Below are 23992 nucleotides of genomic sequence, written 5' to 3'. Positions count from 1 at the left end.
AGTTGAATTTCAGCAGTACATTCTCTGAAAGAGAGAATCAGACACTGCAGTCATCTGACAGTGAAGCAGAGAAGAAGAAATGCAGTGAGAAGTAGTTTGGGAGTTGGGTCAAGTTCACCACTGGACATGAAAACATGAAGCTCTAGAAGTGCCATAAAAATCTGTTTAACAAAGATTCTTTCAGGCGAACCATTTTGGTTCCCTAAAGCACCAGAATGTTTCAATGTATGATTCTTTCAGTGTATTTCAGTGTCCAGTCAAGAGCCATTTAGGAACTTTTATTTTGAAAAATGTGGGAGAAGAGCAATACTATCACCGTCAAGGAACCAAGGCTCAGAATGAGAAACTCTCTAAGAACATGAAGAGGAACCAGTGTGAGGAAACAAGACTCAAGAGGAGAACACCCAACCACCACCCCCACCACAACCCCCCCAGGCCACACCACATAGAGCAGTAAAGATACAAGCAGAACACAAAAGGAAGATTAAAGAGAGACACCGGGATCACACAGAGGAGAGATCCAGGAGATACAGCTGCGACTCACTGATACTACAGAGGATTGCAACATGAAAATGAGCCCTCTAGCCAATGTAATATGGGATGCAGTGTGGAATGAGAGGAAATCTGTCTCTATCTCCTCCAGCAAAACATGGACACCCTTCACGCAGGGTAGTAGTAACTGCTATAGTCTCTGTGAGCATCCTGACCAATCACAGTGTCTCTGGGGGTGTTTTAATGAATCACTCTAATCATGTGACTTAACAAAAGTTTTTAAAAGTAAACTGGCATTTACACAGTACTAGTATGTTGTCTTGTCGTGAAGCTCTAGTTGACCACGATGTCGCTACTTTGTTGTTATGGATAGATAAACAGTCAGGACATGCTCTGTTCTGAGAAGTGGTTTGTTTGGCGTTTTCAGGAGGAGGAGCTGCGCAAGAGCGGAGAAGCGAAATATAATCACCTCAACGAGGACCTACATGTGCTCATAGAGGTTTTTGCCCCGCCTGCCGAGGCCTACGCTCGCATGGGACACGCCCTGGAAGAGATTAAGAAGTTCCTCATTCCGGTGAGTGTTTGTAAAATTAGACTTTTTCATGTTTTGCTGTCTTTATGGGGACCAAGTTTCCCCACTTTGTAGTTGCTTTTATATATGTATACAAAGAAATCCAAACTCATCTCACTATTCATTTTACTTCATGCAAGTAAGGCATGTTTTTTTTTTTTCCTGAGCATGTACCCTCTGCATAACATGGGACACAATGCATTTTGAAAATTGGGATAAAACATGCTTAGGTGGCTGTCAGCATGTGTTGGTGGCTGTGCAATAGAACATATTTGGTGGAAACAACATGTTAAAGATAAATTGTATAGATTATAAAAATTTCCTTTAATATAATACAGTGATTGAGATGTAAACAGTCAAACTTACAGGGGTCACAGGCCTGGGTTTGATTCCCCGGCCAGGAGACCAGGTTCCTTTCTGTGTGGAGTTTGCATGTTCTCCCTATGTCTGTTTGGGTTCCCTCTCACAGTCCATGCAGTCAGGCCATTTGGAGATACTAAACTGCCCCTAGGTGTGACTGTATGTGAATGTGTATGTCTGTGTGTCTGCCCTGTGATGGGCAGGTGATCTGTCCAGGGTGTTTCCTGTCTTCTGCCCTGGGATCGGCTCCAGCTCCCCCACGACCCAGGAGGATATGCGACTCAGATGAATGAATGAATATTTTAGACCAAAATCTTCTTAAAACGACCATGAAAACAGTGTCTGGCTTTGGCTCTGAGAGACTCTAGAGGTGTGGCTAGGAAGATGGTCGCACACAAAGGCTCATGGTACCTGAACACCCTTTAATAAAGGGCCTGTTTGTGTCATTTATTGTTGTAGTGTATTAGTTAGAATATATGTGTATGTGTTGTCTGAAGGATCAAAATATTCATAACTATTTCATGTAATAACTTTCTGTGAGGGAGCTTTTAGAGGTGGACGTCTAGTTCCTATCACCACCACTGTGAACAATTCTACTTTAGAACAGAGCATTTCACACCAAACCCCTCTGCATCACTCTGTTTACATCTTAACCATTTAATAATGACTGCAGGCAGTGGAAAAGCAATATAAATTGTCTTATGAGTGTGTATTGATGCTGGAATGGCTGGACAGGCAGGTAGAAAAGTGCATAAAATGCAATTTACAGCATCATGTGTCTTCTGCAGTTGGCTACTTCAATTTTTGGGCCCATTTCAGTGTCTGCCGGGTGGGTTTTGAGCTCAATTTAAACTAGTGATTTTTCCTGAACATGGCAACCCGGCACTCAGGTAGCTTCTGATGTTTCACAGGAGTAGCACTTCACATCAATGGCACTTGATATCCTTGTTTCCCCAAAATTGCAGCTTTTACTAGAAAAAGAAAGTGTTCAAAGCTGCTGTCGAGGTTGTTGAGGGTTGGGTGAAGCCGGAGGTACGTTAAGGCACTGTTACTCTGATTTTAGCCCCAATTCTCAGTCTCGCTGAATCTGTGCTAGTCGGCTCTAGCCTGCAGATATTTTGGTCAGACGGATTCAACAGTTGGAGAGACATTCAAGTAGTGTATGGGGGGGTGCAGATTCAGATTTTTGGCCTTCTGATCGCATCTCAGATTAGCTGGAGTTTATCACACGTTTGATTTTTTTCAACCCCACCATAAGAGTATTCTAGTCTAAACTGGTCAACGACTCAATCTGAACAGACCCCGGCAACAGCCAAGTGTGAAAGAAGAAAATGCAGCAAGTAAACAAAAAACAATGGTGAAATGTCTCGAGTTTATGTAAAAGTTGAGTAGTGTGTCAGCCCTCAATGGCTGTGTTTACATGCAAATCCAATCAAATACATTCAGATTCCAAACTAAGACCGAGGTGTTTATTTACATTATTTGGCTGACAATCTTATCCAGAGCGACGTACAATTACATCATTTTTATACAGGTAGGCAAAGGTGGTGTTAGGAGTCTTGCCCAAGGACTATTGGTACAGTGTAGGGTGTTTGCCCAGGCGGCAATTGAACCCCAGCCTACAGCATGGATGGCAGAGATGTTACCCACTACGCTCACTCTATTCAACAATCTGATGAAAATCTTTATTTACATGCTCACTGCTAGTAATCTGATCCAAAATAATGCACATGCGTAGAGAACCACTTAGCATAGACGTTACCATGACAACTCATGTGAGTCCAGTCAGAGTGAGATGAGCAGCAGTGAACAGTGCTTGTGTTTTGAATTGCTTTAAAATGATGTCAGGCTCAGGAAAACGTGCTTCACATGTCTTTATTAAAGAAGGCAGAGAGGAAGACGTCGTGTTCTGAGACACATAAGCTGGACGTCCTTCCCACCGCCATCTTTTAAAGATCAGAGCATGAACTTCGTCTCCTCTGCAGACCAGTTTCTGCTCCACCATGTTGAACGGTATACATTTTCACTGTGAGGCGACGCACATGCAGAACGGACTTAAACTTTCCGATAGGGAATGTAATCGGATACAGGCGTTTATATGGGTATTTTTATTCTATTTAACTGATCATTTCCAGGATTACCCACCTCGTTCAATCAGATAAACACAGTATTCCGAATAGCCTCAATGGGACTAGACTATTCCGTTTGAGGTGTTTACATGGACGTACTCTATTCCGATTGAGCTGTTAGTCAGATTATTAACAGATTTATTAGGCTGCATGTAAACATAGCTAATGTTTAAGGTGTGATTCACAATATATCAGTCGCCCAAAAACCACTCGGATAGTATAGGTTGCCCAGTCTTTTTATAATCTGTTAAGACTTTAAAAGTCGTGTAGTGAACCCAAGGCTTTAGGTTTGAATAAGTGGAGCCCAACACCATTCACACCGCACACTCTTACAGAAACACCACACCCATACACAAACACAGCAGGACACTCTGGTGTGTGTCTTGCTCATGCGTGACAAATCCTCAGTCGTTCAGCTATAAAGTCATGCTCACTGTTTAGCTTTCTATTTGATTAAGCCGATTTGGTGTAATTAAGATTTCCCCTCCACCCTTCTGTTCGCAATTACACATGTTTAGCACTTTCTTCTGTTTAATGAGAAAAACATTTAGGCTTTCCCAAGAGTCGTACACTTCTTGATTGAAGTGATGATTTTCCGACTTTTAGCTTTCTCCAGTTTTTTTTAATTTTTTTATTACCATAGATAAAAATGAAATCGGACAGACAAGCAAATGAAGAATCGTCACAGATGTTTTCTATTTCATGGCCTTCTTTTGAATCAGAGGTTACAGTTGGATAATAAGCAGTATGTGGATGGAAATATAAGTAAACAAGTAAATGCATTATTCATGTGGTGAGCAAGGTATAATTTTTCAGAGAAGTTATGTAGCATAATGAGCTCCTTTCATGTGACTTCACCACTGAGGATCACGCTATAGCCTCAGTGCTTTATTTCATATCAGTTCAGAATGGGTCAAATCTGTTGTAATTATACTTTTAAGCACAAAACGTATCATGATACTCTTGTGTCAAAAAGTCTGAAAATAGTAGTACATCTACTTGAGATTGACGTTTATTGCAAATAAGAAAACTACAGGTCAAAAAGTTTATATTTAAGTGAATTTACCAGCCAACAACTTAATAAAACCACTTTACTGCCATCTAGATTAACTAAAGACATTTGTTTAGAGTGCTGCATTGATTTGTGATATGTCAATATATGTATCAGACCATGTGTATAAATGATGATATGTATTCAACATGAACTCACTTGACCACTGTGCACTGTGGCCATCTTGGCAACTTACATGACCAAAGAGTTTCCTAGCAACTAGAACATTTGGCGCTCCCAACAGGTGCAACCAGCCAAGAGTTGGCCCTACTGTTCGCGAGTTCAGTCTCCACAGTCATCCTTATCCACGAGCCCATGAGATTAAAATTAGGACTCCAGCAAATAACTATTTTCATAATCGATTAGTTGCTCCATTATGACTTCAGTTAATCAACTATTTGCGGAACATATTAAAAAAACTTAATTCCAAACAAGTTGGCACTGACATGCTAATAAAAACATCTAGTCTTTGCAGCACTTTCTTGGAATGTAGATGAACATATTACTGCTTTCAGTGCCTGCTGGCAAAAGTGAAACATTGAAACAGCACTTTCTGTGTGCTACTGTGTTTTCTATCACTGTGTAAAAGATGCCTGAGGCTTCCTTCACTGTTTGATACACTGTGATTTCAGAGATTTCTAGGATCAGTAAGAGCTTATTATTGTTTCGTTTCATCAGAGTAATGATGACGTGTGACCAATGTATGACTTATATTCCTATATTTATGTGTTTTCTTATTTAAAAGGTTTAATTATTTTTATTTTGCCTTTTTGATTTGTTTAATTTGCATTAGTGTGATTTTTAGAGAAGACAAAGATTCGCTTACTGATAAAGGAAGATGAGTGAGAGAGAAAGAGAGCGTGAGAGGGAGAGCAAGAGAGAGTAAGAGAGAGAGAGAGAGAGAAAGAGATGAAATGGAATGAAATGGGAGGGGTAACCATAGGGACCAAGAATTTATTTGCTTTGCCCCATTTATTATTTATAATGTGTGTCTCAATTGCTTTGAGGTCCTTTTCATTGGTGGATTGTTATTAATCAGCCTCTAATTCCCTTTAACGACCATTTTGTGTGTGTGTGTGTGTGTGTGTGTGTGTGTGTGTGTGTGTGTGTTTGTGCAGGATTATAATGATGAGATCAGACAAGCTCAGCTACAGGAGTTGACATTTCTGAATGGAGGATCGGAGGACGCTAAGGTTCCCGCAGTGAGAGGGAAACCCAACTCCAGGGCTAGAGGCACACCTGCACCCGGCGCACACAGGTAAACACGCCTGCACACCTGCACCCGGCTCACACAGGTAAAGCACGCCTGCACCCGACTCACATAAGTGCACCCATCTCACATAGGTACACACCCAGGCACAGCACAGCTTAAACTGGATCACACAGGTACAATACACCTGCACGCTTACACCTTGTTCACACAGGTACAACACACTTGCACCCAGTTTACACAGGTAAAATATACCTGTACCTGGCTCACACAGGTAAAACACACCTGTACCTGGTACAACAGGTACAACACATCTGGACCAATACATCCACATTCAGTTCACACAGTACAACACACCTGCATTCAGTTCACACAGTTCAACACGCCTGCATTCAGTTCACACAGCTCAACACGCCTGCATTCAGTTCACACAGCACAACACACCTGTATTTAGTTCACACAGTTCAACACACCTGCATTTAGTTCACACAGTTCAACACACCTGCATTTAATTCACACAGTACAGCACACCTGCATTCAGTTCACACAGTTCAACACGCCTGCATTCAGCTCACACAGTTCAACACGCCTGCATTCAGCTCACACAGTTCACCACGCCTGCATTCAGTTCACACAGTTCAACACGCCTGCACGCTTACACCTTGTTCACACAGGTACAACACACTTGCACCCAGTTTACACAGGTAAAATATACCTGTACCTGGCTCACACAGGTAAAACACACCTGTACCTGGTACAACAGGTACAACACATCTGGACCAATACATCCACATTCAGTTCACACAGTACAACACACCTGCATTCAGCTCACACAGTACAACACACCTGCATTCAGCTCACACAGTTCAATACACCTGCATGCAGCTCACACAGTACAACACACCTGCATTCAGCTCACACAGTACAACACACCTGCATTCAGTTCACACAGCACAACACACCTGCATGCAGCTCACACAGCACAACACACCTGCATGCAGCTCACACAGTACAACACACCTGCATTCAGCTCACACAGTACAACACACCTGCATTCAGTTCACACAGCACAACACACCTGCATGCAGCTCACACAGCACAACACACCTGTATTCAGCTCACACAGCACAACACACCTGTATTCAGCTCACATAGTACAACACAGGTGCATTCAGTTCACACAGTACAACACATCTGTATTCAGTTCACACAGTACAGCACACCTGCATTCAGTTCACACAGTTCAACACGCCTGTATTTAGTTCACACGGTTCAACACGCCTGCATTCAGTTCACACAGCACAACACACCTGTATTCAGCTCACATAGTACAACACAGGTGCATTCAGCTCACACAGCACAACACACCTGTATTCAGCTCACATAGTACAACACAGGTGCATGCAGCTCACACAGCACAACACACCTGCATGCAGCTCACACAGTACAACACACCTGCATTCAGTTCACACAGTACAACACACCTGCATGCAGCTCACACAGCACAACACACCTGCATGCAGCTCACACAGCACAACACACCTGCATGCAGCTCACACAGCACAACACACCTGCATGCAGCTCACACAGCACAACACACCTGCATGCAGCTCACACAGCACAACACACCTGCATGCAGCTCACACAGCACAACACGCCTGCATGCAGCTCACACAGCACAACACGCCTGCATTCAGTTCACACAGCACAACACGCCTGCATTCAGTTCACACAGCACAACACGCCTGCATTCAGTTCACACAGTTCAACACGCCTGCATTTAGTTCACACAGTTCAACACGCCTGCATTCAGTTCACACAGTTCAACACGCCTGCATTCAGTTCACACAGCTCAACACGCCTGCATTCAGTTCACACAGTTCAACACGCCTGTATTTAGTTCACACAGTACAGCACGCCTGCATGCAGTTCACACAGTTCAACACGCCTGCATTCAGTTCACACAGTTCAACACGCCTGTATTTAGTTCACACAGTTCAACACGCCTGCATTCAGTTCACACAGTTCAACACGCCTGCATTCAGTTCACACAGCTCAACACGCCTGTATTTAGTTCACACAGTTCAACACGCCTGCATTCAGTTCACACAGCTCAACACGCCTGCATTCAGTTCACACAGCTCAACACGCCTGTATTCAGTTCACACAGTACAGCACGCCTGCATTCAGTTAACACAGTTCAACACGCCTGCATTCAGTTCACACAGTTCAACACGCCTGCATTCAGTTCACACAGTTCAACACGCCTGCATTCAGTTCACACAGTTCAACACGCCTGCATTCAGTTCACACAGCTCAACACGCCTGCATTCAGTTCACACAGCTCAACACGCCTGCATTCAGTTCACACAGCTCAACACGCCTGCATTCAGTTCACACAGCTCAACACGCCTGCATTCAGTTCACACAGCTCAACACGCCTGCATTCAGTTCACACAGCTCAACACGCCTGCATTCAGTTCACACAGCTCAACACGCCTGCATTCAGTTCACACAGCTCAACACGCCTGCATTCAGTTCACACAGCTCAACACGCCTGCATTCAGTTCACACAGTACAACACGCCTGTATTCAGTTCACACAGTACAACACACGGGTACAGCACATTTTATTGCTGCTGTGCAATTATATGGGTGTTCAAGCAAACTTAGAAATAGAAACAAAAAAATCAAAACAGAGAGAAAATGACCTTTTCTATTCACCATCTGTTACCAATTATGAGCTTTTAGTACGTTTTTGTTTTTTTTTATTCAGAATAATTACAGAAATGTTAACATTCACTCTCTGCTCTCTGCTGATGTGATTTCCTCCCATTTTTATGAGGTTTTTCATTATTTTATTCTCTGTGGCTTGTGATAAGAAGAATGACTGTAGACAAGAATTACATCAGTAAATGCAGAACATTCCAAACTACGTGCTTTATTGCAGATCACAGCTCTTTATGATAATATTTTTTCATAGAGGATAGATTTTAATAGTGCAGATGTTTGTTGTTTGTGAGCAAACTGTAAATTGCTGATTAGCGGATAAGGATAAAGAGATGCTCTCATCGAGTGAAGATTATAATAAGATCGGTTTGAGATCAGTTGAGTAATTAGCATTCGGCGCGTCTAATTTTAGACTGTGGTAAGAAAGCCGATCCCAGGGGAGTCCAGAAACCATCTGTATATATTTGCACAAATAATTACATGAGCGTATTATTAAATACCCATGTGAGTGTAGCGTGAAATTGCAGCTTTGGTGAAGGTGAGCAGACGCGGATCAATGTGGCCAGTTTATTAAAGCAAAAAGCTGTGACAGCAGCAGTGGATTTGTTTGGGTTTTTGGTCAGCTAGTGGTCAGAAACTCGACCTGGTCGTTTGATTGATTATAATAAGCCATTGCGTCTGGTGTAATTGCTTTAATATCGCTTTTGAAATGGAGATGAATCTCACATCCCACACTTGGGCATAATAACTAATCGATACAGCAGGGAAGGCACCGCATGGGAGCCAGGCTGAGGACGTTAGATTACTTTTTTTCTTGGCCGTAATTTGATGTCTGATGGTGCTGGTAGTCATCCCTGCCTCCCACTCACCTCCCACAAAAGAAAACAGGAAAATCAGCTTTGCTTCTTGAAAATGAAACACTGTTTATTCATGAAGAACCTAACAGTTTGCATATCACCACATACAACACTGACTTTGATTTAATTCCTGTGGGAACGTTATGTAACACTTTATTTGGATGGTCCACTGTAGATGTTTTGATGCTCTTCTTGTCTTTAACTTGCATTCTACTAAACTCAACTTCTCTAACCTCCTTCTTCTCTAACCCTGAACCCCACACCCTCTCTAACCCTAACCTCAAACTTTGTTTGGTTCTTGCATATAAAACACTGTTTATTCCACTTTGCATATCTGCACATGATTTTTTTTTTTTCTGTGGGAAAGTTACGTACATTGGGGAAACTTCATGTGGATGCTCCACTGTGCACTCCTAGAAATAAAGGTACTAAACTGTCATACATATGCAGTCAGTGTACAGCTTGTATAGCAGTGCAGATTTACTGTCCTCTGAAAAAAACTCAACACACAGTCATTAATGTTTAAACAGCTGGCAACACAAGTGAGTCCACCTCACAGTGAACATGTCCAAATTGTGCCCAGTTGTGTCGTTGTCCCTCCTTGGTGTCTTGTTAGAGTTACAAGTCCTGGTGATTTGTTGGAGTGCAAGGTTCCAGGTGTGAGTGGGGAGCAGGGCTGTAAAATTTGGTGTTTTGGGTACAATTCGCTCATACTGGCCGCTGGGTATCCAATGTGGGACCTCATGGCAAAGAACTCTCGAGGATGTGAGAAATAGAATTGTTGCTCTCCACAAAGACGGCCTAGGCTTTAAGAAGATTGCTAGGACATACTTTTCCAAGGCAGGTTCCACTCCGAACAGTCCACATGTTCACCGTCATATCCAGAGGTTGGCTTCAAAAAATGGACACATGAGTTCTGCCTGCATTGCTGCAGGGGTTGAAGAAGTGGGAGGTCAGCCTGTCAGTGCTCAGACCATACGCCGCACAATGCATCAACTTGGTCTCCATGGCAGTCGTCCCAGAAGGAAGCTGACTCACAAGAAAGACTGAAAACAGTTTGCTGAAGACAGGCAGTCCAAGAAGATGGATTACTGGAACCATGTCATGTGGTCTGATGAGACCAAGATAAACTTGTTTGACTCAGATGGTGCCCAGCATGTGTGGTGGCGCCCTGGTAAGGAGTACCAAGACAACTGTCTCTTGCCTGCAGTCAAGTTTCATTTCTTTAGTGTCGTCCCATGAAAAGATAAAATATTTACAGAAATGTGAGGGGTATACTCACTTCTGTGAGATTCTGTATATTTTCTATGTGAAACATGCCTGAAAACCTCAAGAAAACATTCATTTACATTACAACACAAATTGTGATTACATAACCTAAAAAGTAGGTGTAGTTTTTCTCCTGAAGTGCCTCTTTTGGGGTCTGATGGTAGTGAGCAAGGTAGCTAGTTCTCCGTTTCCCTCTGTATTGCCTTTCCGTGTTGGAAATGTCTTGGTGAAATTGCTCACTGTGCTCGTCAAGGACTACATTCACATTCTCAGGAAATAACTTGAGATGAGGGTCCAGGAAATGTATTTTATACAATTTTCTCCAAAAAGCTTATTATTCTTGAGCAACAGCCATGCTGCCTGTTCCACTCGCCTCAGACTACAGATCTCCTACTACTTCTCTAATTTGAGAAGGTAAAAAGGTCCATTCTTTGATCTTGGCATCACTTGTCCTGGGTTTTTCTTTCTTCAGATGTATAAATCCAGCTCCATTTCAGTCCATCATCTCACAAAATAAATGCCCCAGACCAAAGGTACATATGGATGGTGTATGTTATGACATTTGTGGATCATAGATCAAAATGGAATGCCAACAAAATGGTGCATAAAACACCAGTTGTTGTTATACATATAACAACGTGTGTACCAGTGGAATATAAGGATCTCAGGATCGTCTGTAGGAAATTATCCAAATGAAGTGATATGAATTTTTTAATTACAGGCCGTATTTTCTGGCTTTGCAGGACCAGAGGAGGTGTTCCTCCTCCCCAGGCTGCAGTTCCCAGAGGAGTGGCACCTAGAGGAGCCCCGCCCAGCCGAGTCCCATCCAGCAGAGGCAGGGGCGTTCCTGCACAGAGAGCGCGTGGAGCTCCGCCCCCAGGAGGGTATAGACCGCCTCCACCTGTAGTACAGGACTCATATGGAGAATACGTGAGTACCACCACCCTCCCAAATATTACACACACTATATGTACACTTTATTAGGTACCCCATTGTTGGTCTACCTGTTGCAACAGATGTAACTTCACATCTACAAGGTAGGTGTTGGTTTCCCAAACATGAAATAAACTCATCTTGAACTAATTAGACTTGGACTCATTTCAGGGTCAGTGTCGAATCATCACTGCCAGTTCTTCTTAGTCCAAGCTTAGGCTTAATCATAGTCTGAGAAACCAGCACACACTGTCAAAAAACTTCAGCAGCACTGCTGTGTCTGATCCACTCATACCAGCACAGCACACACTAACACGCCACGTTTTTTCAGGGTCAGGATGAAAAGGAGAAAACATTCTTTACAGAAAATTAAGGCTTTAACAACTAATATGAAATCACATTTTTAGTACTTGGTGTGTTCACCCTTTATTCCAGCTTCCATTCCGCTCAGAAGACTCACTTTCAGTTTCTCAAAGAAATCTGCAGGGATATTTTCCACAGTGCAAGTCACATTTTCTCTGTAGTTTTTAATGATTTTTGAGCTCTATTTTTTCCTGTTTTTCTCATTTTTTAATGCAAGTGGATTATCTAGTATTGAATACCCTCAGAAAAATCTAATTGAAAATGATGAACTTGTCCTTAATGGCTGTTTTGAAGGTAAATTTAATAAATTGAGGGTGGTCTCTGACTTCTGCACAGCACTGTATATGGTAAATGGGCTAGATACAAGGTAGGTGGATATGCCACACATCACCCCCTCTGTTTATTTAATTATTTATTTTGACTGTTCACTGTACCTAATGGAGTCATGCTGCACTGATGCGCTTTTGCCGGGGGTCATTTTGTTATGCAGGCTTTGTTAGTCCAGATTACAGCCTGCTTACACCTTGACATATTCATCCAGTCAAACGCATTTCACCATGTCCCTTAGCTCTGCTGGACCCCTGCCAGTATACCCCTCAGTAGGCTCCCGTGGGGTGGCTGGCTTGAGTGTTCAATGCTCTAACAGACGGCTGGGGTGAAGAGGGTGGGCACAGTGCCCAGTGGTGCCCGTATCTAACCATATCCGACAGGTTTATTCAGGGGGTCGCCATGCAAACGCGCTGAGGTCGCAGGAAACTAAGCCGTCACCAGCTGCTCTCTGAGAGCACGACTGCTGTAAACTCCCTGTTACGAGCACACACACACGCACACACATATGCACACACATTTGCAGTTATCTGGAATGCACGCAAACACATTCTAAAACATCTGGCCAATGATAAATGCAGAGGACTCCGTGCGAATCAGGGCTCAACTCCGCAAAAGAGCATCTAAACATCAGAGGGGACCCATAGGACCCTCTGGTCCTTTAGAGAAGGCCTAATCTGAAAAAACAAATTCTGTAAAATAAAAAAATAAACATATGTCTAACTTTTAGCCCATTTGGACAAAATATAAGCAACATGCATGTTGTATTAAAACTGCTCATATTGTAGTAATACTCTTTTTTATTCATTGACAACAAAAAGGATAAAATCTTGAAATGCCCAATGCAAAATGATCCAATCAAGATTTTTTTTCTTCATGGCATCTAAGTAGATGCAGCCAAATGAGCGCTCTCATTTATTAGGACTTCAACTGAAGTCATAATAGGGCAATTTAACCACTAATGTATTTAAGACATAATGCTGCTTTTGGTTTGTCTTGAAAGTGGGAAATCCAAGTTTGGAATTATGTTACAAGCTTCAAATAAAACATATATAATGTCTTTGACAGGCCTTAAATGCTTGTGTTAAATAAATGCATGGATTTCATGGATTTAAAGCCGCAGTAGGGGTAGCCAGTGCCCTCTCTGAAATCTGATTCACCCCCCCCCACCCCCCCTTCTAAATTCACATTGTTAGCCTGCCACCCTGTTGCCACCCCTGCAAATGTTTTAAATGTTAAATGTAAAACAGCCATATAATGTTTATGTGTATCACTGTTGTTTCAATGCTAATGTACAACCCCAATTCCAGTGAAGTTGGGACGTTGTTTAAAACAAATAAAAACAGAATACAGTGATTTGCAAATCCTATTCAACCTAAATTAAACTGAAATCACTACAAAGACAAGATATTTAATGTTCAAACGGGTAAACTTTATTGTTTTTTGCAAATATTCACTCATTTTGAATTTGATGCCTGCAGCACATTCCAAAGAAGTTGGGACAGGGGCAACAAGACTGGGAAAGTCTTGTTCAAAAAAGTCTCAAAAAAACACCTGTTTGGAACATTCTATAGGTGAACAGGTTAATTGGAAACAGGTGAGTGTCATGATTGGGTATAAAGGGAGCATCCCTGAAAGGCTCAGTCATTCACAAGCAATGATGGGGCGAGGTTCACCACTTTGTGAACAACTGCATGAGCAAATAGTCCAACAGTTTAAGAACGTTTCACAACGTGCCATTGCAAGGAATTTAGGGATTTCATCATCTACAGTCCATAATATCATCAAAAGATTCACAGAATCTAGAGAAATCTCTGTAAGTAAGCGGCAAGGCAGAAAACCAACACTGAATGCCTGTGACCTTCGATCCCTCAGACGGCACTGCATTAAAAACCGACATCATTCTGTAGCGGATATTCCCACATCGGCTCAGGAACACTTCAGAAAACCACTGTCAGTGAACACAGTTCGTTGCTCCATCTACAAGTGCAAGTTAAAACTCTGCCATGCAAAGCGAAGCCACATATCAACAACACCCAGAAACGCTGCCGGCTTCTCTGGGCTGAGCTCATCTGAGATGGACTGACGCAAAGTGGAAAAGTGTCCTGTGGTCTGACGAGTCCACATTTCAAATTGTTTTAGGAAATCATGGACGTCGTGTCCTCCGGACCAAAGAGGAAAAGGACTGTCCGGATTGTTATCAGCGCAAAGTTCAAAAGCCAGCATCTCTGATGGTGTGGGGGTGTATTAGTGCCCATGGCATGGGTAACTTGCACATCTGTTAACATTGCACATTAATGCTGAAAGGCACATAAAGGTTTTGGAGCAACATCTGCTGCCATCCAAGCAACGTCTTTTTCAGGGACGTCCTGCTTATTTCAGCAAGACGACGCCAAGCCACATTCTGCCCATGTTACAACAGCGTGGCTTCATAGTAAAAGAGTGCGGGTACTAGACTGGCCTGCCTGCAGTCCAGACCTGTCTCCCATTGAAAATGTGTGGCGCATTATGAAGCGCAAAATACAACAACGGAGACCCCGGACTGTTGAGGAACTGAAGTTGTACATTAAGCAAGAATGGGAAAGAATTCCACCTACAAAGCTTCAACAATCAGTGTCCTCAGTTCCCAAACGCTTATTGAGTGTTGTTAAAGGAAAGGTGATGTAACACAGTGGTAAACACGCCCCTGTCCCAACTTCTTTGGAACGTGTTGCAGGTATCAAATTCTAAATGAGTGAATATTTTCAAAAAACAATAAAGTTTATGTGTCTGGAGATCAAATATCTTGTCTTTGTAATGTATTCAATTGAACATAGGTTGAAAAGAATTTGAAAATCATCGTATTCTGTTTTTATTCATGTTTTACACAACGTCCCAACTTCATTGGAATTGGGGTTGTATATTATACTCACAAATGTGGCACTTAACAATATCCAAACTCATTTTCACCATATATTTTATATTACATTTATTCCTCTTACATCCATTCCTTTTTCAGTTGGCTCTTGTATAAATGACTTCATCCACATGCGCATGAATTCCACAAGGGTGAATTCTCATTTTCAGTGCTGGGTCTCCTCCGCCTCCAGCCGTGGTCTTTAATTAGCCCGTTTCTTGCCCCTGGTGTCTGTGTGTTGACAGCAGGAGCAATAAACTTGAGCTTTCCTCCCCATACCCTTCTTATTCACCTCTGCTCCTCCTCCTCCTCCTCCTCCTGGACTCCTATTACTGATTCATTAAAGCTCAGGAACTGGAGCTGCACACCCTTCATAAGCTCTTATTCATTACATTATGGTGAGCCAACAGGCCAAAATAAATTCCCAGGAATGTGATTAGAGGACGGATGTGGTGGCCCTCCTGCCAGGCCGAGCAGAGAATGAGGGCTTCTCATAAAGAAGCATACATTTAGGCTTTTTTTCTTTTGGAGATCCTTGAAAGGGTCCAGCTGGATACCTTTAGAGGCTCTTCTGAGCTGAAGTAGCATTGTCACCTCAATTATTGCCTCCACCAGCTTAGGCCCTGATTGGACCTGGTATCCAACATCCATCTCAAGTGATCTAGTCACAAGTAGGCAGGGAAACTTACAGCCCTGTACACCATGTACACTACATGGACAAAAGTATGTGGACACATACACCAGTAGGAGCTTGTCGGACATCCCATTCCAAAACCATGAGTGGTTATTTGTTATTGGCCCCCCTTTGTAGCCATAACAACCTGCACTCTTCTGTGAAGGCTTTTTTGGAGTGTGCCTGTAGGAATTTGTGCCCATTCAGTCAAAGAGCATTTGTGAGGTCAGGCACTGATGCTGGACAGAAGGCCTGGGACTTTCCAGTTCATCCCAAAAGTGTTCAGTGGGGTTGAAGTCAGGAATCTGTGCAGACCACTGGAGTTCCTCCACACCAAATTTGTCAAACCATGTCTTTATGGACCTTGCTTTGTGCACAGCAAAGGGTCTTCACCAAACTGCTACCACAAAGTTGGAAGCATATAATTGTCTATTATCCTTCACTGGAACTAAGGGGCTCAAACCCTGAAAAACAGCCCCAGCCCATTATCCCTCCTCCACCAAACTTTACTGTTGGAACTATGTATTCTGGTAGGTATTGTCTTCTGGCATCTATCATTACACCAGAGTCCAGACAATGCTTGTCATTGCACATAGTGATCTTAGGCTTGTGTGCAGCTCCTTGGCCATGGAAAAACCATGTCCTGACAACTCCCTTTCAATGCACATTTCTTATTTCACATTTTTTTTTTTTTTGAGTGCTACATCAGAGGACCAGTGATTTTGCATGCTACAAGCTTCATTACTGTAAGTTTGCATTGTCTACCTTTGTGGCCAAGCTGTTGTTGGTCCTAGATGTTTCCATTTCACAATAACAGCACTTACAGCTGATTCAGGCAGATTTAGCAGGGGGGAAATTTTGCAAACTGACTTAAGGCAAAGATAACATTCTATGACAGTGCCATGTTTAAAGTCACAGAGCTCTTCAGTAAGACCCATTCTACTGCCAGTGTTTATGTGTCTATGGATATTGCATGGCTATATGCTTTTACTCTTTACTGTAGGCTTTTCTAATGCTCCAATCTATCTGAGGCCCACAGCGATTTTCCCCTCTTCCTGCACCTCCGATTCAGCTCAGGTAATTATCAGGTTGACCCAGCTATGTTAGAGCAGGGGAAACAATGAAGTGCAGGGCTGGAACTGGAGTAGCGTACAGCAAAGCCTGAATTTTCTGATTCTGTGATCAGAGCACTTTGGAGTTCAGGAGGTGAGTGAATGTAATGATCTGCCTGGAAAAGAACAAGTGAGCTCCAGAGGAGTTAAATGTCAAATGGGTTGAATTTCAGGTAATTGGCTGAGTTGGTTGAATCCCAACTGAGTGGAATATATTAAAATGAAATTGACTGTAGCCCTGATCAAAGCTGGAGCCAAGGCCAACTCCCTTGGCCACTTGAGTGGTGCACCAGTCTCAACCTAGTAATGACACTGACGTGTGTAAAAACCCCCTAAAGCACCAGTGTTTCTGATGCACCAGCACTAAACGCACTACTATGAACACTACCATGTACACCATCATAAGCATTATCATGAATACCACTATGAACACACCCATGAACACCACCATGAGCACTTTCATCAACACTAACTTAAACTCTGCTATCAATACTACCATCAGGACTACCTCGTCAGGGTCACTGCTGTGCTGAGAATGGAGCACCTCCTAAATATGTGGACAACAGTGGTCCTGTGGTTAGAAACTGACCACTAATAAATGGGGTATAGGGGGTGATAATCTGTGTAGCAACAGATAAGCTACAGTCTGTAACTGTATACCCACATAGTGGAACTGTAATGTAGGAGGAGCTCAGTGGTCAGTGACAAGGCACAAGGTAGGTGTTTCTAATAAAGTGATCAGTGAGTGGAAGTACAAGGTGGATGTTTCTAGTAAAGTGGCCAGTTAGTGGAAGAACAAGGTTTGTGTTTCTAATAAAGTTGCTGGTGAGTGGAAGTACAAGGTAGGTGTTTCTATTAAAGTGGCCAGTTAGTGGAAGAACAAGACAGGTGTTTCTAATGAAGTGGCCAGTTAGTGGAAGTACAAGGTTTGTTTCTAATAAAGTGGCCAGTGAGTGGAAGTACAAGGCAGGTGTTTCTAATAAAGTGGCCAGTGAGTAGAAGTACAAGGCAGGTGTTTCTAATAAGTTGACCAGGGAGTGTATGGACACTGCTCAAGCAGTACGAGCCTGACACTCCAAAATGCAACATTCTCTCTCTCTCTCTCTCTCTCTCTCTCTCTCTCTCTCTCTCTCTCTCTCTCTCTCTCTCTCTCTCTCTCTCTCTCTCTCTCTCTCTCTCTCTCTCTCTCTGTGCGGTTGTGATGGAAAATAGAAAAGCTCTCCAGCCCTCCACTGATGTCTCATTCATAATAATAATATTAATTACTTCATATTTAAGCTGAAAAGGCTTGAAGTGCTTCGCTTTGTTTGATGCTGTGATATTCTAGCTTCCCAGATTACTATTCATTGTTCTGTGCACAGAAATTGGGACTGTATATTTACAATATGACACTCTAGCCAAATTGCTTCTGTGTCCACACTCTCAGGCTTTTTGAAGTAAATTACCCATAATTACACACAGGGCTGGCTACTGAAATTCTATTCCCAAAAGGCAACAACCAATTTATATTGGTAGTTCTGAGCAGTGAACAGAGGTGTGCAGAGCAGCCTACAGCCATATTACAGTAAAAGTTTTATAATAACTTTGGTATGAAGTAAAAGCGAAAGTAACTTTCTAAAAACAGCTTGTGTTGAAACAGAAAACTCTGGCACCCTTGAAACGTATTGCCTTGAACAAAATAGCTTATTTAACAGGTTCAGGCTTAAATAACTTTCTATGAATTATAGATATTTCGTAATTTCCTGTGATCCACATTTCTACAGCGAATAAGGTAAACTCAGTTAGCCCAGTCATTATAATTGGCTTTTAAACACTGCGTCCACTCGCTGTCCACTCTATTAGACACTCCTACCTCATCAGTCCACCTTGTAGATGTAAATTCAGAAACGATGGCTCATCTGCTGCTGCACAGGTTGTGTTGGTCATCCTCTAGTCCTTCATCAGTGATCACAGGACGCTGTTGGCTGGATATTTTTGGTTGGTGGACTATTCTCAGTCCAGCAGTGACACTGAGGTGTTTAAAAACTCCAGCAGCACTGCTGTGTCTGATCCACTCAGACCAGCACAACACACACTAACACACCACCACCACGTCAGTGTTACTATACTGCTGAGATTGATCCACCACCCAAATAGTACCTGCTCTGTGAGGGTCCATGGGGGTCCTGACCATTGAAGAACAGGGTGAAAGGGGGATAATATAGTATCAGAGAAACAGATGGACTACAGTCTGTAACTGTAGAACTACAAAGAGCTGATATAATGGACAGTGAGTGTAGAAACAAGGAGGTGGTCAGAATGTTAGGTCTGATCGGTGTATGTACACAAAACAATGAAAATTATTATTTGAAACATTAAATGATCTTGTCTTTCTCCTTTTGTACTTTTCAGTTTGAAACGGGTCAAAAACGATGTGCAACTACTGTCCCAACTTTTTTGGTGTTGACACTTTGGACAAATTACATAACGTGTGTATTGGTGACCATATTAAACTCATGGTCATGTAACCTGCTGAAAATAAAGCCGACAGATTTCAAGCTCAGAGCAAAAATCTCACTCCAGCAAACCACCAGTTATGCAGGATGCTGTCTGATTGTGCCAATGCAGAGCAGCAAGAGAAAAACAAACATGTTGCAGCTGAAGAGGCTCAACTAAATGAATTTTCCAAACTAAATGATAACAGATCCAGACGCCTTAAACTGGTTAACTGGCAAACCTGGTTATACATCAAACCTAATGAACCATAGGATGACACAATGAATTCATCTCTGCCACGAAAACAATAAACGATAGATAACGAGAAAAAGCAGTAACTGATTTCACTAAGAACACGTCAGTAGCACTTACTTGGTGAAATTTCTTACTTTCGCAGGATAAAAAAAATATGGTGTTCTTGTTTTGTGAGTGCTGCAAAGTGACAAACACACAATTAGTGGAGGGTTTGGAGGGTCGTGTTAGTGGGGGGTTTGGAATGACATGTTAGTGGAGGGTTTGGAGGGACATGTTAGTGGGGGGTTTGGAGGGACATGTTAGTGGAGGGTTTGGAGGGACATGTTAGTGGAGGGTTTGGAGGGACATGTTAGTGGGGGGTTTGGAGGGACATGTTAGTGGAGGGTTTGGAGGGACATGTTAGTGGAGGGTGGAGGGTTTGGAGGGACATGTTAGTGGAGGGTTTGGAGGGACATGTTAGTGGAGGGTATGGAGGGTTTGGAGGGACATGTTAGTGAGGAGTTTGGAGGGACATGTTAGTGGGGGGTGGAGGGTTTGGAGGGACATGTTAGTGGGGGGTTTGGAGGGACATGTTAGTGGAGGGTTTGGAGGGACATGTTAGTGGAGGGTGGAGGGTTTGGAGGGACATGTTAGTGGAGGGTTTGGAGGGACATGTTAGTGGGGAGTTTGGAGGGGCATGTTAGTGGGGGGTTTGGAGGGACATGTTAGTGGGGGGTTTGGAGGGACATGTTAGTGGGGGGTTTGGAGGGACATGTTAGTGGGGGGTTTGGAGGGACATGTTAGTGGAGGGTATGGAGGGTTTGGAGGGACATGTTAGTGGAGGGTTTGGAGGGACATGTTAGTGGAGGGTTTGGAGGGACATGTTAGTGGAGGGTTTGGAGGGACATGTTAGTGGGAGGTTTGGAGGGACATGTTAGTGGAGGGTTTGGAGGGACATGTTAGTGGAGGGTTTGGAGGGACATGTTAGTGGGAGGTTTGGAGGGACATGTTAGTGGAGGGTGTGGAGAGTTTGGAGGGACATGTTAGTGGAGGGTTTGGAGGGACATGTTAGTGGAGGGTGGAGGGTTTGGAGGGACATGTTAGTGGAGGGTTTGGAGGGACATGTTAGTGGAGGGTGTGGAGGGTTTGGAGGGACATGTTAGTGGAGGGTTTGGAGGGACATGTTAGTGGAGGGTGGAGGGTTTGGAGGGACATGTTAGTGGAGGGTTTGGAGGGACATGTTAGTGGAGGGTTTGGAGGGACATGTTAGTGGAGGGTGGAGGGTTTGGAGGGACATGTTAGTGGAGGGTTTGGAGGGACATGTTAGTGGAGGGTTTGGAGGGACATGTTAGTGGAGGGTTTGGAGGGACATGTTAGTGGAGGGTTTGGAGGGACATGTTAGTGGAGGGTTTGGAGGGACATGTTAGTGGGAGGTTTGGAGGGACATGTTAGTGGAGGGTGTGGAGAGTTTGGAGGGACATGTTAGTGGAGGGTTTGGAGGGACATGTTAGTGGAGGGTGGAGGGTTTGGAGGGACATGTTAGTGGAGGGTTTGGAGGGACATGTTAGTAGAGGGTGTGGAGGGTTTGGAGGGACATGTTAGTGGAGGGTGGAGGGTTTGGAGGGACATGTTAGTGGAGGGTTTGGAGGGACATGTTAGTGGAGGGTTTGGAGGGACATGTTAGTGGAGGGTGTGGAGGGTTTGGAGGGACATGTTAGTGGAGGGTTTGGAGGGACATGTTAGTGGAGGGTGGAGGGTTTGGAGGGACATGTTAGTGGAGGGTTTGGAGGGACATGTTAGTGGAGGGTTTGGAGGGTTATGTTAGTGGAGGGTTTGGGGGCTTATATTAATGGAGGGTTGGGTGGGTTGCATTAGTGGAGGGTTTGAAGAATAGAATAGAATTTACAACCATTTGTCTCTGTGTTTGCACACTGTGAAATTAGACCTCTGCAATCAACCCATCCGTGCAGTGAAACACCCACATACATGCACGCTAGTGAAAACACACACTAGAGGGCACACTTGCCTGGAGCAGTGGGCAGCCCTATCCACAAAGCCTGGGGGGCAAATGGGGGTTAGATGCCTTGCTCAAGGGTACTCCAGTCATGGACTGTCAGCCAAGGGGATCGAACTGGCAACCTTCCGGTCACAGGGTTTGGAGGGACATGTTAGTGGAGGGTGGAGGGTTTGGAGGGACATGTTAGTGGAGGGTTTGGAGGGACATGTTAGTGGAGGGTTTGGAGGGACATGTTAGTGGAGGGTGGAGGGTTTGGAGGGACATGTTAGTGGAGGGTTTGGAGGGACATGTTAGTGGAGGGTGGAGGGTTTGGAGGGACATGTTAGTGGAGGGTTTGGAGGGACATGTTAGTGGAGGGTTTGGAGGGACATGTTAGTGGAGGGTGCGGAGGGTTTGGAGGGTTATGTTAGTGGAGGGTTTGGGGGCTTATATTAATGGAGGGTTGGGTGGGTTGCATTAGTGGAGGGTTTGAAGAATAGAATAGAATTTACAACCATTTGTCTCTGTGTTTGCACACTGTGAAATTAGACCTCTGCAATCAACCCATCCGTGCAGTGAAACACCCACATACATGCACGCTAGTGAAAACACACACTAGAGGGCACACTTGCCTGGAGCAGTGGGCAGCCCTATCCACAAAGCCTGGGGGGCAAATGGGGGTTAGATGCCTTGCTCAAGGGTACTCCAGTCATGGACTGTCAGCCAAGGGGATCGAACTGGCAACCTTCCGGTCACAGGGCTGGTTCCCTAACCTTCAGCCCACAACTGCCCCCGACAGTTGGAGGGTTATGTTGGTGAAGGGTTTGGAGGGTTGTATTAGTGGAGGGTTTGGAGGGTTATATTAGTGGAGGGTGTGGAGGGTTTGGAGGGTTGTATCAGTGGAGGGTTTGGAGATTTATATTAGTGGAGGGTGTGGAGGTTTATATTACTGGAGGGTTTGGAGGATTGTATTAGTGGAGGGTTTGGAGGGTTGTATTAGTGGAGGGTGTGGAGTGTTTGGAGGGTTGTATTAGTGGAGGTTGTGGAGTGTTTGGAGGGTTGTATTAGTGGTGGGTTTGGAGTGTTTGGAGGGTTGTATTAGTGGAGGGTGTGGAGTGTTTGGAGGGTTGTATTAGTGGAGGGTGTGGAGTGTTTGGAGGGTTGTATTAGTGGAGGGTGTGGAGTGTTTGGAGGGTTGTATTAGTGGTGGGTTTGGAGGGTTATATTAGTGGAGGGTGTGGAGGGTTTGGAGAGTTGTATCAGTGGAGGGTTTGGAGATTTATATTAGTGGAGGGTGTGGAGGTTTATATTACTGGAGGGTTTGGAGGATTGTATTAGTGGAGGGTTTGGAGGGACATGTTAGTGGAGGGTTTGGAGGATTATATTAGTGGAGGGTTTAGAGGGTTGTATTAGTGGAGGGTGTGGAGTGTTTGGAGGGTTGTATTAGTGGTGGGTTTGGAGTGTTTGGAGGGTTGTATTAGTGGAGGGTGTGGAGTGTTTGGAGGGTTGTATTAGTGGAGGGTGTGGAGTGTTTGGAGGGTTGTATTAGTGGAGGGTGTGGAGTGTTTGGAGGGTTGTATTAGTGGTGGGTTTGGAGTGTTTGGAGGGTTGTATTAGTGGAGGGTGTGGAGTGTTTGGAGGGTTGTATTAGTGGAGGGTGTGGAGTGTTTGGAGGGTTGTATTAGTGGAGGGTGTGGAGTGTTTGGAGGGTTGTATTAGTGGTGGGTTTGGAGTGTTTGGAGGGTTGTATTAGTGGAGGGTGTGGAGTGTTTGGAGGGTTGTATTAGTGGAGGGTGTGGAGTGTTTGGAGGGTTGTATTAGTGGAGGGTGTGGAGTGTTTGGAGGGTTGTATTAGTGGAGGGTGTGGAGTGTTTGGAGGGTTGTATTAGTGGAGGGTGTGGAGTGTTTGGAGGGTTGTATTAGTGGTATCAGTGAACACAAATCCAACATTCTTCTGCAGCACTTGTACATCAGCTGTGATATAAGCTGATATCTACTTACTGTGTGACAAAACACTGAGGAGCACATAGGGGAAGTGTATCGCAGGCAGACGATGTAGGACTGTGTGTGTGTGTGTGTGTGTGAGAGAGAGAGACGCTCAGACAGCTCTGTATGAGTGTGTTTTGTGGCCTCTGAGGGCAACTCTTATCTTTTAACAACATGCCTCTCAAACACACTCGCGCATACAAATGAAACACTCATTTAGGGATCCATCTGCACCCACTGCTTTCTCTCTCTCTCCCTCCCTCCCTCCCTCTCTCTCTCTCTCTCTCTCTCTCTCTCTCTCTCTCTCTCTCTCTCTCTCTCTCTCTCTC

The 23992-nt window shown here is 43.9% G+C and overlaps 1 protein-coding gene across 4 annotated transcripts in view; it reads left to right on the top strand.

The window, feature by feature from the left end:
- The window catches only part of khdrbs3 (KH domain containing, RNA binding, signal transduction associated 3), a 225590-nt gene that overhangs the window by 144972 nt on the left and 56626 nt on the right, over nucleotides 1-23992 (top strand). For all 4 annotated transcript variants that reach the window (XR_005131015.1, XR_001858475.2, XR_005131014.1 and 1 more), the window contains exons 4-6: nucleotides 920-1066; nucleotides 5722-5861; nucleotides 11412-11598. Coding sequence is in view for 1 of the 4 variants with exons in the window: in XM_017711960.2 (XP_017567449.1) it covers nucleotides 920-1066; nucleotides 5722-5861; nucleotides 11412-11598 (474 nt within the window). In the remaining 3 variants the exon portion in view is untranslated. The remainder of the gene's footprint in view (nucleotides 1-919; nucleotides 1067-5721; nucleotides 5862-11411; nucleotides 11599-23992) is intronic.

This window comes from Pygocentrus nattereri, chromosome 11, assembly GCF_015220715.1.
Source record: "Pygocentrus nattereri isolate fPygNat1 chromosome 11, fPygNat1.pri, whole genome shotgun sequence".
NCBI lineage: Eukaryota > Metazoa > Chordata > Actinopteri > Characiformes > Serrasalmidae > Pygocentrus > Pygocentrus nattereri.
The sequence above is the reverse complement of the archived record's forward strand: the minus strand, read 5'-3'. Positions and strand labels throughout refer to the sequence as shown.